Here is a 15,950-nt window from a genome sequence, read left to right on the forward strand (position 1 = left end):
GCTGATCACAACTATAAAATTACTTGTTATTAGTTGCCAGATAGTGATTCTTTTTTTTTTTTTTTGGTGATTAATTGGAAAGAAGAGTGTCATAGACTTTCCTGCCTCATGCTACTTCCAACTGGGATCCTCAAATCTCAGCCTCCTGAGTAGCTGTGATTATAGGCATTACCCACTGGTACCCAGCTAGAGATATCTTCCTTTAATTAAGCACTCTCACATCTGCCTGTGATGGCTCCTCAAAGTAATTCAAAGTATTTTAAAAAACTGATCATGGAAACTAAATAATTCCTAAAATTCAGAAATTTCCAAAAATTCATCTTCCTAACTTCCTATTAAAAAATTTATTTCTTCCAAAGAACATTGAAGAAACCTGATTTTCTTATTACTGATGGCTTAGGGGATCTCCCTCTCAATTTGTCAGGGTACAGTACAATACCTGCATTCTTTCTGCCTGATCTTAACAGTGTATAATATAAGATGAAGTGGTAATTATAAGAGGAGGCTAATTGTAAGTCATCTGACCAGGCTGAGCCAAAAAGGGATGGGCAACCAACAGGCCAGATTATATCTCCAATGGGCTAATTCCAGCCAGCTCTGCAGAATAAACAAAGTGAAATTTAAATGTGCTTTTCAAAATGTCTTCCCCTCACCAGAAGTAACAATTTCTCTTTAACTGGTTCATTAACAAATCCACAAAAAATAATAATGGAATGGATTAGAATGAGTGTGTGTGTGTGTGTGTGTGTGTGTGTGTGTGTGTGTGTGTGTGTGCGCGCGTGTGTGCGTGCGCGCACACAAACAAGCAAAGTGGTTTTCCTAAATGATAGGACAGTGACTTGAATGGTTTACTTTTCTTCTTTTCACAGATCTTTTCCATCTTTGGGTAACATTTGAAAATCATACCAGAAATTCATATGGAGCCATGGAAAATAAAACGCAGGACATCTGCTTAAGAAATTTTTACGTGGAAATTATTCAGAAAATTAATGATGGGAGGAAACCACAAGAGCCATGGCCAACGTACAAGGAGAGGAAAACTCGGCCGACCTCCCCTTACACACACACACACACACACACACACACACACCGACAGAGACTCAGAAAGACAAGCCCTGCCAGGCAGCCACAGGGTTTGCTGAAACACAGTGAATGCCTGGGCCATGGTTTTCTTCATTCTTCTTCCTCCTACTGTACCCAGTGGGTTACTCATGGATGTGACAGAAGAAACTAGACAAGAGGAAGCAGCCAGGGTGGAACGTGAAAGCCGAGCTCATGCCTGTAATCCCAGAAACTCAGGAGGTAAAGAACTGGAAGATTATGGCAGGAGGCCAGCCTGGGAGAAATGTGCATTACAGTCCATCTCCAATTAACCAGCAGAAATTGGTGCTGGAGGTATGGCTTAAGTAGTAGAGCATCCGCTGTCAGAAAGCAAGCCAAGTGAGAATAAAGCCCTGAGTTCAAACCCTAGTACCACCAAAAATAATACGGAAGGGTAAACTCTCAATACGTCTTATATTCAAGGATCCCAATCAAAACAGTCTAGTGTGTAGCTCAGTGGTGGAGCACCTGCCTTGCCCATACAAGGTCCAGAGTTCCATTCTCAGCACCACAAGGAGAATGGGGTAGGGGCTATGAAACAGAACCATGCACGGGCCTTTCAGACTGCTTCTTCCTCACTTTTCAGTTCCAAATGAAATCTATTCCATTCTTACTACTCTTCTAGAGTTTTGTAGAATTTTCTCACGATCAATCATCATTGGGAAGAAGTGTCACTTTGCTTCCAATTCAGGTTTGCAGAATTGAGTTTACATCTTTGTTTTTGCCCTTTCCTTTTGGATTTTTCAATAAAAGTTTTTTTCAGAATCCAAAATAAACCCAGGCCAAATATTCTCCATTTTACCTAGGACTCACTTCCAATAAATGTTTTGCATTTAATATAATCACAGCCACACCAAAAGGAGCAAAAGGCTGATGGAAATGGAATGCTAGATGTTTTTATTTGTCTTTTTTTTTTTTTTAATGCCAGTACTAAGTCTTAAACTCTGCCTCATACTCTCTTTTTGTATTTCCACCCTGGGTCTCTACTGCTTGAGGTATGCCTTCACTTCTGGCCTTTTACTGGTTAACTGGTGGTAGGGATTTTATACACTTTCCTGCCCAGGCTGGCTTTGATCTTAATCCTCAGCTCTTAGTCTCCTGAGATGCTGGGATTACAGGCATGAGTCACTAGCTAGAATACTGGAAGTATAATGGCTTTCCATCAGAGAATGGGGGCTATGAAAGGAGGTGTGATTTTTTGCCACCATAGTGGCCCAGTACCTATGTCACCTAGGTAACTGGCACACCTGTAGGCAGTCATTCTCTTCTCCCAGATCGCACCCAGGGCCGCCCCATTCACACCTCCCACTGAACCATGGGAGGGTCCTAGGCCCTGAGGTCGCATCTAGTGTGACCACACCTTGTCCCTGCCCCTGGCCTAGGTAAGTCCTGGGCCAGGGGTGGGTTGCCCCTTTGGCTTGTGCACCTCTACCATGCATTGCAGGGCAGCAGTTCAGTAAATAAACTTCTCTTCCTGAAAAGAGAAAGAAAGAAAGAAAGAAAGAAAGAAAAGAAAGAAAGAAAGAAAGAAAGAAAGAAAGAAAGAAAGAAAGAAAGAAAGAAAGAAAGAAAGAAAGAAAGAAAGAGAGAGAGGGAGAGAGAGGGAGAGAGGGAGAGAGGGGAGGGAGGGAGGGAGGGAGGGAGGGAGGGAGGGAGGGAGGGAGGGAGGGAGGGAGAAAGAGAAAGAGAGAGAGAGAGAGAGAGAGAGAGAAAGAGAGAAAGAAGGCCAACATGACTCACATAAAAGGATGGAAAAAGAAATCATAGTGGCTGCAGTATGCCTTATGCCATAAAGAAATGGATGTTTTTACATCACAGAAGGAGAAATCTTTCATTCCTGCCTAAGCTTCAGTAAATTGCCTATGCCGTCGCCAGTTGTTTCCACCCTAGCAAAAAATCATTAAAAAGTAAAAATTACAGATTTTTAATACTCTTTTAAAAGCAGCGGCAGGCAAATCGATAAGGCATGAAGGGAAAACTCTGAAAGGCTATAACCTCCAAAACATTAACATTGTGACTGTCATCTCATATTCTTCAGGCTTTTGTCCTGTTTTTTTTTTTTTAAATGTATATATCATACTCTTATATAAGTCAGGGAACAAAGAACAAGAATGAGAGAGTGGGAGGAGGAGAGCAAGGTAAGTGGAGGAGGAGGGAAAGGAGAGAAAAGAATGATGGTTGGCTGGTGAAGTATTATGTACTAGGAAGGAAAAACAAAGATAGGAATTTAGTGATGACAGGAGAGTATTTTACATATTCACCAACCACTGCATCACAAGTACCCTGAGCACTTTATACAGGACCTAGGCTCAGAACAATAACTTCATCCTCTTGAATGTTTTTCTCTTCCAATACATCTCTGAGATTGCTACTGGTAATATTTTACTGAAGAACAGACCAAAATTCAAATAAACTTAAGGGCAAACACCAAATTCCAAATTCTCACATCACACTCAGTAATTCTATAGGCCTACCTATGTCACTTTAGTGATTTGGAAATGCAACTCTTACACCAGAGGGCAGCCCTACACCCATTTTTTTGTATACTGGCCTGACTGTTGTCCCTTAGTGTTTTTGCTCAAGGCTGGTGCTTTACCACTTGATCCACATCTCCACTTCTGCCTTCTTTCAGTGGTTAACTGTTGATTAATTAAGAATCTCTTAGACTTTCCTGCCCAGGCTGGATTCTCAGAATTCATCCTCCTGAGTAAGTAGGTTTGCAAGTGTGAGGCAATGTCGTTGCTAATTAAGTCCCAGGAAATTATAAGACGGATGGAAGGTAATTTCTAAATCAGGAGAATTGGTGAATCATGAAGCAGACATCAGATGTGGTCACCTACTTTGACAGAGGGCAGCCCAAGAGCCTGTTTCCATTTCTCTCTGGCTCTCTGGCACCCCAAGTGGCAAGATCTGCAGTGCTGCTTGCTGCCACAAAAAGAAAGGCATTCAATCCTACCCAGCAGCTTTCTGGTAAGTAAACTAAGGCATGGCGGAGTGCAGAAGTACCTGTGAGATATAACCTGGTGGCACGTGGATGGGAGGGATGGATCCATTAGGTGACATCATGGGAACTTCAGCAGGTCCTAAGAGGAGAAACAGCAAAGAATTAAGAGGTGAAGAATTATACAGCATTCTAGTAAAATGATCATTGATGCTTTTGATACAGTATCAAAATCCAAGACAGTCATTTGTCTAATGGTTCTTTAAGAACTAGCATCTCCTATCTTATCTGAGACTGAGAATGAAAAGGAACTTTCCAGTTACACAACTCAAGGTAAACTTGCAAATAAATGAATAAAACAACTATCAGTGCTTTGTGAATATTTCATGACTCCCCAAGCCTCAAGTTCCATGAGCCAAGACTGATTAGTAAAGAGCAGTGTAACTTTCAGGCATGGTAGTGCACACCTGCAATCCCAGTACTGGGGAGGTGGAAGCAGGAGGATTGTAAGCTCTAGGACTATGAGACCCTACAGCCAAAAGGAAAAGGGGGGGCGGGGGGAAGGAAGGAAGGAAGGAAGGAAGGAAGGAAGGAAGGAAGGAAGGAAGGAAGGAAGGAAGGAAGGAAGGAAGGAAGGAAGGAAGGAAGGAAGGAAGGAAGGAAGGAAGGAAGGAAGGAAGGAAGGAAGGAAGGAATCTACTACAGCAAAAAGTTTCTCTTTTTTACTTTTTTTGCATTTGAAAATGCATTACTGGCTGGATGCTAGTGACTCGTGCCTGTAATCCTAGCTACTCAGGAGACTGAGATATGAGGATCATGGTTTGAAGCCAGCCTGGGCAGGAAAGTCTACCAGACTCTCATCTCCAATTAACCACCAGAAAACCAGAAGTGATGCTGTGGCTCAAAATGGTAGAGTGCTAACCTTGAGGCAAAAGCTCAGGAACAGCACCCAGTCCATGAGCTCAAGCCCCACAACAAAAAAGTATTACTGATCAATGTTTAAACAGATTAATCAAAGTGAGTTTCTAGTTCAAAAAGTTCCTTATAATATTTGGGTTTATGATGTACAGTCATAGTTCTATTTTTAGTAAGCTGTTATAACCTGCCATTAATATGAAAGACAGGAAGCCTTGAAAATACTCCAAATCAGCTTGTTTGGTCAATCCCTCTGAAGGCAAGGGAAAATACAAATCATATGTTGAAATAAGTCACTGTTAGGAATACTCATGCCAAATTCATTTGAATTGTTTTACAATAAAGCTTTAAAATAACAAGGGGTAAGTTTCAAAATACTGAATTCAGCAAATTAGTCACATGGATAAGGCCAAGTAATGAATGGTACAGAATTTCACTCAGGGACCCCAGCCATAGTTTGAGCAGCTAATCAATCACAAGGACACTACTGGTCATGATATCAAATCAACCTGACACCCAGGACATCCAGCCGAAAGATGTGTGAAAGAATCTCAGCGCTTTCTATTTGGTAGCTAGCTCTCATTCACCACAGCCCTCCTTAAAGGTCAGTGAAAAGCTCTGGGTTTTGAGCTGAGATTCAACCCCCTGGGGCACCAACCACCTTGTGGTTTTCATTTGTTTTCTCCTAATTGTGTTATGCCGCCAGGCAAGGCAGTTGCTCAGCTGGATGAAAACCTAAGAGAAATGCAGAGCTTTATTTGGCAAAAGAGACAGATCACCCCACATCACAGTGCCACTAAGGGAAGGTGAATGGCACACAGGACACAAAAGGGAGACATACTGGCAAAGCAAAGACACACAATGGCTGAGCATGGGTGATGGGTGCCGGGCCATAATTCAGTTGCCCAGTATGGGCATACCACAAGCAAAGTTTCAGAACAAATGGGGTACTAGGTGACCCTATTTTAAAGTATTGGTTAAGTTAACACATTCACTGATCTCTAAAGAGACTGTGTCTATATTCACCTTTCTCTTCTGCTTCATACTTTCGCATTAGCCATCACAACAGCTAGATATGTACTTTATGTTCTTATGTGAATTGATTCACAAAGAAATCCTACACAACTAGTTCAGCATCTGCCTGAGCACGGTCTGTGAAATCCAAGGTCAATCCATGGAGTGGGATATTCAGAGTATAGTCTCTGACTGCTTTTACACTCAGTTCTCAAGTCATACTTTCTGAGTGACCTTGAACAATTCATTCACTTTTCCTCTCTGAGTTTCACTTCACAAAAGGTATGAGAATAACAATTCCTACTTCATAAGGTCAAGTTTAAAGATTAAACTCACTGCCAAGCACAGTGGTGCACACCTGTAATCCTAGCTACTTGAGAGGTGGACACAGGCAGATCACCATCCAGACTGGCCTGGGCATATTCTCAGGACCTCATCAGAATGGAGGCTGGGGCAAATCGCTCAAGTGGTAGGAAGCTGTTTACCTAACGTGGGTGAGGCCCTATGTTCAAAGCCCAGTTCTGTGAGAACATCAAGCAATCAAATAAATCTCATGTCACATACAAAAGTGCCTTAAGGCAATAAATGGCACAGTAATTGCTCACCAAAATTATTCCTGATCATTATTACTCTTTCAATACTTTTTAAATTTTTACTGATGGCTTAAGTTGCTCTTTCTGTTACAATCATATTTTTAAAAAAATACATTTTAAAAATATTGTATATTCCTGCAACACAAAAATGCAAGTATACTAGCTAATACTGACTGAAGGAGTAGCCCTTCCTCAACAGATACAAGGTCAGAACAGAACAGTGTGAACGAAAGTGCTGCCAAGTCAATAAATGATGCTTTTTAAATCATGGATGTGTATCCTGGGCAAAAAAGTCTCTTGACTGCAGGCACAACCTTTAAAACAGTTACATGCATCTGTATAAAGTGCTTTGAAGAATGTGACAGGTAAGTGATTTACCGCTAGAAAATGTTTTCTTCCTGTCCTGAAATTCACTTGGGGCCCAGAGGCTTTCCTCTTGTCATTGTCACCAAAACCATTTCAAGGGACAATTCCAGATAGGCAGCTCAGGTGTTCAAAACCCAAGTACACCTCAGCATGCCAAGGCTCCTCTTCTTCCTGACATACACCATTCTCACCCATGTCCTCAGGGCTGAAAAGCTGGCAGAGTGAAATCCTCTTACAAGGCAGCGCAAGAAAGTTACTCTCTTCCTAAAGACCTTACAGTTGTGCAGTTTTCTCACCCTGTTTGAGAATGTCAAGTCCCCATATCCTCTCATCCTTCTCTAAATAATTAAACACATTCCCCTCCCTAAAGTTCCATGGCTAGTTTCCTCTTAAGCCACACCCATACCATATACAAAACTCAAAGGGGATGCCCACACAATAAGGGGCATATGTGTATATATGCATATGCACATAGATGTATGTATGTATGTATGTATGTATGTATGTATGTATATGGGAAGGATCTATTGTTTAGGTCACCAACACAGGCTATATGAAAAGGAGAGTAGATCTAGGTAATTTTTCAAACAAACCAATATATTCCTAGACTACTGAAAAATTAAACTATTAACATTAAAAAAAATCTTGAGGTATCCAAAAGTCCCTTTAAATACACTAGTCGTACAGATACAGATCTATGCCACATGCATATATACACACAGATGAAAAATTAAGACAAAAGTAAACACATACTATACGAAGAGGCTTTTTCTGCTTTGCAGAAACTAAGAAGCTCATCCAGAGACCGAATGAACTCTTGTGCAAACAGATAGAAAATGTCCCATGCACAGTTTTTAGAACTAGAACTAGAATGTTATTTAGAACAAAACATCATTATTTAGAAAATCTTAAGCTGGGTGCTGGTGGCACACACCTGTAAATCCTAGCTACTGAAGAAGCTGAGATCTGAGGATCACAGTTCTAAGGCAGACTAGTCAGGAAAATCCATGAGAGTCTTTATTCCCAGTTAACTACTAAAAAGCTGGAAGTGGGGCTCAAGAGGTAGAGCACTAGTCTACAGCTGAAGAGCTGAGTGACAGTGCCTAGGCCCAGGCCCAGGCCCAGGCCCAGGCCCCACAACTGACCAAAAAAAAAAAGCTCACAGATAGCATCCAGACCATGAGTTCAAACTCTAGGACCAACACATGTAACACACACACACACACACACACACACACACACACACACACACACGCACACACACACACCCCTTGAGGAATTTGATCAGTTCCAGGTTTATTGAAACTTGAAAAAAAACCACAAATTCCTTTAGCTTAGTAAGATGTGAGATACAAATAATACCTCAGATTAGTGTAAACCTTTCATTTCAGCATACAAATGTTAAGTGTATAAACCATCAGTTTAAAGTCTGCTGGTAGGAGTTGGGGATTTAGATCATTGGAAGAGCATTTGCTTGGCTAATAAGTCCAAGTAAGTAAGTAATGTCAGTAAGTCCAGCACCACCAAAATAAAAAACAAAGAACAAAAAAGTCTGCTAGTATCTTTAATGATTTTTTCATTGACCACAAGGAAGCTGGAAACAAAAATCAACAGAAAGATGTTTTATTATTCCATCAACAGTAATTACTGAAGTGATGCTCTGACCTTATATGCACATTCCAAAGAGCAGAAGAACCCTAGCTCCACTGGCTAGGACTGCACACAGTCACAGAGGGTTCCTGAGCTCAGGGCCCAGGCTAAAGGTCACAGGGCCTGGCCTCTGCCTCCTCTCTCTGACCCAGGCCACATGCCCTCCCCTTTGACCATCTTCAGCACTCACCCATTCTGGGAGTCAGACCTAACAAGTGAACAAATGAGGTTGAGAGACCTGAAAGCAGTGCAAATGGGAGTCGGCCTGAGAAAAAGACGGCCTATAAATGAATTCTGCTATAACTTTAGACATTTTAAGTGGTAGATTTAAGAGCTCAGCATTCACCATGGGTAAACAAAGAATAAAGCAATTGTGCTTGGGTGTAAACACCTACATGGGTCTCCAAATGGCTATTTTTCCACAGTATCCCTTAAGAGATACAGATATTAACTTAAATTTCATATTCAAAAGGGATACAAGAGGACTGAGGTCACATCAAAACAAGATTTAAAAAAAAAAAAACACTAGGAAAGACAGTAGAGGTGAAATATGATGTGATAAAAATCTAGGAGCCCTTGGGTCTTTGTAAATCACTAAAGAATAGAGGTTCTGCCGGAAAAGACAGCCTTCTAGATAGGCTCAACCACTGGTGGGCAGATCATTCAGTGACTCTGATGATGAGACCAATGATCTGCTCAAAGGGCAGATCTTGGATGGAGTACAAAGTGGGAGAGGGCCTGAGGACTGCCAGAACAGCAAACAGCAAATAGCAAGTCTAGTGGTAAGTGAAGACTTGCACAAAGACATTAGGTAGGCCCTTTGGTTGGCTTTGACCTAAGGAGAAAGAGGAGGAAGAAGTGGAGGAGGAGGAAAACAGAAAACAGGAATCAGAAGGAAGAACAGAAATGAACAATTTATTCATCTATGTCAAAGGATATTTATTACTATTATGAGGATTATTATTATTATTATTATTATTATTATTATTATTGGCGGTGGTGGTTGGTTTTGACTAAATGTACAAAGGAATTAAAAAGAAACAGAATTGGAGTCCTAACGTCAAAGAAACCTGAGCTCTACTGCAGGAACTATTAAAAATCATTGTACATAACAATCCTAGGCAGGGCTCTTAAAATATGGACTTTAAGGCTGACTGCATAGTCAGCTTCGGAATTGAGGGTGGTGTGGGACACAATGGCAGTGTTTCTAACTGGTTCTAGATGACATAGATGCAACGTTCTGGTCAGCAGTTGGGTAGCCTCCGTCTTAGTCAGGACCCACAGTTAACCCAATGATTACAATTGGAAAAGATTCCCCTAAGATTAGGAACACCACAAGAAGGCTCACTTTCTCCACTGTTACCCAACATTGTACTAAATGTTCTGACCACAACAATTCGATAAGAAACATCAAGGCATTGATTGGAGTCCTAAGCAAAACTGTATCCACCCAAAAGCAATATGGTCTAATACACAGGAAATCACAAAGTATCCACAAGTATAGAGCTATTATGTGATTATACAGTTACAAGATGTAATAGCAACACAGGAACCTTAACTTCAAATACCAGCAAGGAACAATTGGGAAAGGGAATTAAGAAAACAATTCCATGCTAGGTGGGGTGGCTCGTGCCAAGCGATTTGGGAGGCTGATTTGGAGGATGGTAGAATGAGGCCAGCCAGAGCAACAACAGTTCTCCAGATTCCTTCTCAACCAATAGCTAGGCATCATGGGGTACACCTACCACTCCATCTACAGTGGGAAGATTCAAGTACCTGACTGGGCAAAAAGTGAGATCTTATCTCAAAATAACCAGTCCAAAAAAAAAAAAAAAAAAAAAGGGAGGGGGCGCTAAGAAGAATAGCTCACTGATAGAACATCTGCCTAGGAAACATGAGTTCAAACCGTAGTATCAACAACAACAAAAAAACAGACATCAGCAAATTATTCACCCACGTCAAGGAATAACTGCCACTTTCTTTATTATTGTTACTATTATTATTAACAATAATAATCTTTAGGTATCTGTACAAAAGAGTTGCCATTCAACAAAGCCTAACTGCTACTTTCAAAGATTGCTTTGAGGATTAGAATATGGGATGCAGAGCCCGGCTCCAGTGGCTCAGGCCTGTAATCCTAGCTACTCAAGAGGTTGAGATCTGAGAATCGTGGTTCAAAGCCAGCCCAGGCACAAAAGTCCATGAGACTGTTATCTCCAATTAACCAACAGAAAACCAGAAGTAGCACTGTGACTCAAGTGGCAGAGTGCTTGCATTGAGCTGAAAAACTCAGGGCCAGCACCCAGGACCAGAATTCAAGCCCCATGACCGACCAAAAAAAAAAAAAAAAAAACAGAATTTGGGATGCATATCAAGTACCTAATAACAAGCTAAGAATATAACACTACATGAACAAAGAGGTGTTAGTAGTATGATTATTTACCACAGAGGCCAAACAAATTATACTGGTTTGTTGTTTTTTTTCCTGCCAGTACCAGGGATTGGACTCAGCATCTCTCTCTTGGTTGGCTTACTTGCTAAACAGGTGTTCTACCACTTGAACCATGCCTCTGGTCCAACATTTTCTGGGTAATTAGAGATTAAGTACTGCAGACTGTTCTGTCTGAGCTCAAACCACAATACTCCAAACCTCAGATTCTTGTATAGCTAGGATTACAGGTGTGAGCCACCAGTGCCTGGCTAATTATTGCATAATTAAATAATAAGTTACTTGTTTCACTCTGCATATTTTTTTTCTAAAATGCATTATTATCTTTAGCATAAAAATTTATCCTCCTTTCAAAAAAAGCAACATATAAAGGCAAATAACAAAAATTAAAAATAAAGATAAGCTGTATTCCAGTGGTTGTGGCTCATACCTGTAATCCTAGCTACTCAGGAGCTGAGATCTGAGGGTTGTGGTTCAAAGCCAGCCTGGGCAGGAAAGTCAGTGAGATTTTTTTTTTTTTTTGGTTCGGTCATGGGGCTTGAACTCTGGGCCTGGGCGTTGTCCCTCAGCTCTTCGGCTCAAGGCTAGCGCTCACCCACTTGAGCCACAGCGCCACTTCTGGTTTTTTCCTTTTTGCTTATGTGGTGCTGAGGGATCGAACCCAGGACCTCATGCATGCAAGGCAAGCGCTCTACCACTGAGCTATCTTCCCAGCCTGTCAGTGAGATTCTTATCTTCAACTAACCATGAAAGGGCCAGAAGTAGAGCTGTGGTTCAAGAGGTAGAGCACCACCCTTGAGCATTGCTTAGGGACAGTACCTAGACCCTGTGTTCAAGCCTCAGAGTGTATATATGAGTGTGTGTGTGCACGCATGTGCATGTGCATACACACACACACACACACACACACACACACACACAAAGGGGAAAAGATAGTTATTTTCATTTTCCCTACTTCTCTAGCTCAAAGCTTAACCCTGTATCCCTCTCAAAGTTCGCAAGTCCTTTTACCCAATTTCTAGGAAACCTTAGAAAAAGCTGACTGTGCCTAACTTTCTCCCCAGACAGCTCTCAGCCACAGGACCAGCCCTTGTTTTCTGAAAGCCAATCCTATCCATCCCTCTGACCTTGGCTTTATTTCAAGAATTTCTAGTCTGGCCCAGACGTTGTCGTTCAAAGCAAATGACCATAACAACAAACTGCACAATGATGTATTCTTTCTGCTGAATTTTCCTGAAAAACACCTCTCCCAAGAACCAAAACTGAGCTGAGACAGACTCTGTAAGTAATGAGTCAAAAGACAAAAGGCATTTTATCTGTTAACAAACCCATACGAGCAGTTTTCAAATTCAAGTCTCAAGCATGGCTCTCAGGACTTGGATTCAGCTATTTATTACAGGGGTCTCAGGAACCGAAAACCAGGGGCTCGTTTCTCACGTGAGAATTAACTGCCTAGATATGATTTTCTTCCGTTTCAAACAAAATGGAGATATCTACCTAACTACTGACTTTGTCAAACTGTGTTATGGCTTAAATGTTAAATTTATATAGTAACTCTATGAAGATCTAACCCTACACCTCTTAGTTAATATTTGATGGAATTCAATTCAATAAACACTTGTTATGTAAGACACTGTAAGGAAGTAATAGTCACAACAGGATTTTACGACAGATCATAAACAGTGAACCACTTTGTAATTGCTTTGTTAGAGGCAAGAATCTGTGAAGCAGGAGAGTAATGATTATCGGCAGGTGAGTGGAAAAAACATTTAAGCCTCCTAGACCACAGCTGAATGGAAAAGGAAGTTGGAGGTCCATTCATTTACAGGCATGATAAGCTGTTGTTGTGGCTTTTAAAAGAACTGGATTTCAATTCCAGTATACAGAAACACAAGCTCTAAGATTGTCAGAGATATATGGGGTAGCAGGAGAGAGGTCTGTAATCCAGCCTTCAGCTGCATCTCTTCATGTTGCTTTGTTTGGTCCAGTAAACCTTTGTCAAAGACACTGTCATCCAGCCCTGGCCGGGATAACTAAGAACACGGGGACTCTGAGAAGAGCCAGGCAAAGGTGTAATGCACAGGTGGAGAGAGTCAGAAGGGTGATGCCGGCTCTGGGTTCCCCTTTTGGCCTGAGGGTCTTGGTATAGGTCAGGAATACGGCGCAGACTGCTCAAGAAACAATGGTGCGCCTAGTCTGCTCAAGAAACAATGGTGCGCCTAGTCTAGTAGCTGAAATGATTAAAGAAGTAGGCAGGAGGCCTTTAAAGGGGGGAAGGGTGGTTAAGGAAAAACCCAGTGGGGTCACCCCCACCTCCAGCTCAAACTGATTTCCAGGACTGTGGGGACCTGCTCTTCAAGTTCAACTCCTCCACTCAATTCAAACCAGGACCAAAACTTTCCAGACTACAATGAAAAGCCCTCGGGAACACCCTGCCAGTTACACTTATGTAAACAACCACTTCGATGGGGTCTTTCTGTGTTTATATATTTTTTAAATTTCTGTGTTGGTACTGGGCTTGAAGTTCTTGCTTGTCTTTTTCACCCAGGGCTGGTGCAACTCTAACAAACACTTCAGCCAACATCTCCACTTTGAGCTTTTTACTGGCTAACTGAAGATAAGAATCTCACTGACTTTTCTTCTCTACCTGGCTTCAAACCAGAATCCTGCCTGAGTAGCTAGGATTTCTAGGATTTCAGGTGTGAGCCACCAGTGCGGGGCTGTGTTCTCTCCAATGTGGGTTGTGGAGTGGCAGGAGACTGGGGGCACAGCTATTTATTATAATTAGACAAATGCAGCTCTAAATGCTGATTTAAAAAAAGGGGTCCAGCTATTTTGCATAGAAACAGTCCTGCAAATATTAACAAGGATGTTAAGATAAAGGCATCAGAAAGAGTAGGAAGCACTTCCTACGAAAGCTATGAAGAGCACATCACTGCTAGAGGGTTCATCTATGCCCATCACCGGTACCAGAAGTCCCTGTCAATTCCTCCTCCTATTAGCACTTGAGCTGACCACAAACTCAAGCAGGGGTGTTTAGGAAAGGTGAGTAAGTGTAGTGACTTCATGCCAGCAGAACCTTCTACCTGTTCTTTCTGAGGCTAAAGAGTTCCCTATATTTTCCCTATGAGAGTTAGGGCACTGAAATATCATGTTAAATGTCCTGAGATGAAATGCAGAAATACATTGTTAAAAATAGTATTAAAGCTGGGTGCCAGGGGCTCACCACACCTGTAATCCTAGCTAGTTAAGAGGCTGAGATGTGAGAACTGGGGTTTGAAGCCAGCCTGGGCAGACAAAGCCTTTAGTTTTCTATCTCCAATTGGGCAGCAAAAAACTGGAAGAGGACATGTAACCCAAGAGGCAGAGTGCCAGACTTGAGCAAAAAAGCTACAGAAGAACACAAGGCTCTGAGTTCAAGTTCCAATGCCAGCATGAAGTAATAATGACAATATAATCATTAATAATAATAATAATAAACTATTCTGTAAAAAAAAGAATCAGAAAGATAGGCTGTTCATAAAAAGACAATGCAAGAAAAGCAACTAGAGGCCACGTCCCAGGAATGAGGCAGAACCTCTCTATCCACTGTGGTCCCAAGGGTTTAAAGGGCTTTCTCTGCTCTCAGGGAGATCTGGGAAAAGGAACAGGAATGAATAAAGCCTCATCTTCTCTCCCTCCCAGGCCCACCCCACTCATCTAGTTAGGAGGTTTTCTTCTCTAAGGAAGGACAGAGGAGCAGGCAAATGACAAGGCAACCGTAGATATCTATTTCCATCACAACTCTGTGGAAAACTTAGGGACAAGTATTAACTTCCTGTGGGACAAGTTTGCAAATAGGACTGAAATTATTCTCAGACAACATGTGACCACAGTCCTTAACAAGCCCTGCTTTACATCCTTCATCTGGTTACAAAGTAAAGAACACTAAGGCATCCCCCACCTAAACTCTACATTGCAAAGAATAATAATGAACAGCTTTCTTAGCATATCATTTCTCAATGTGTTTTGGGGGAGTTCAATTATTTTTTTGCTTTCATGAGCTTTACAAAAGCAAACCATAGTGGATCCCTTTCAACTGCTCTCAGGGCTGGGCCTTCCAGGGCCCTGCAGTATTTGCCAATAAGTAGAGCCTCTGAGAACGGGCCAAAAGGTGTTTTGTTAATATCCCAGTGCATATTAGCTCTCTAACTCATGCACTCCACATTCAAATGCAAGGCAGAAATACTCCAGATCTATATATATAACAGAACTACTACAAACAAAAGAAAAGTCAAGAGTTACTACAGTAATGGAAAAAAATGAACTAAATGTTCCGGAGGACATCAATCTCCCTGCTGCCATTTTCCCTCCAGTCTAGAAGGCTCTCTTCATTTTCTCATAATCATCATGTCCCACTGGAGGTTATTTCAACCCTGAACCTGCAATCTTCTATTACAAAGGCATTTTGATTACTATTAAAATCCTCTAAACTGCCAGTGACTGGATCCTAATCACGGGCTTTGGGATAACTAGTTGGTTTCTAGTGCTGTTCTCTGCCTTTACCTAAAACCACACAGAGCAACAAGAAAGTAAATGAGGCTTCCTAAGGTCCAGCCCAGGTTACACAGGATGTTTCTTTTGATGTTACTTTTGTGATTCCTATGTCAAACATAAAAGGCAAGCTGAAGACTGACAGTAAACAAGGACCAATAGGAGCGTCTCCCAGGCCCCTGGGTTTAGACTGTGTCACACCTCCCAGCATCTTGTGGGAGGGCGGAACACACTGGGGACCACCTGGGTGGGGGTTACCTTCAAGTTCTCAGCTTCTCCCTCAGGGCACAGGGTCCCCCCAAAGGTTGCTAGTTTACACAATAGGCAGCAACTTTGTATACTAAACTCAAAATCATTTACTAAGGGAGCCGGAGACAAATACAAATAG

General features: G+C 41.7%; 1 protein-coding gene across 2 annotated transcripts in view; it reads right to left on the reverse strand.

Moving 5' to 3' along the window:
• The window catches only part of Fndc3b (fibronectin type III domain containing 3B), a 279,369-nt gene that overhangs the window by 126,435 nt on the left and 136,984 nt on the right, over nucleotides 1-15,950 (reverse strand). For both annotated transcript variants that reach the window (XM_042678836.1, XM_042678837.1), the window contains exon 4: nucleotides 4,108-4,184. In XM_042678836.1, coding sequence (XP_042534770.1) covers nucleotides 4,108-4,184 — 77 coding nt within the window. The remainder of the gene's footprint in view (nucleotides 1-4,107; nucleotides 4,185-15,950) is intronic.

The sequence above is a fragment of the Dipodomys spectabilis genome, unplaced genomic scaffold (genome assembly GCF_019054845.1).
Source record: "Dipodomys spectabilis isolate Male_0828 unplaced genomic scaffold, ASM1905484v1 ptg000050l, whole genome shotgun sequence".
NCBI classification, from domain to species: Eukaryota; Metazoa; Chordata; class Mammalia; order Rodentia; family Heteromyidae; genus Dipodomys; species Dipodomys spectabilis.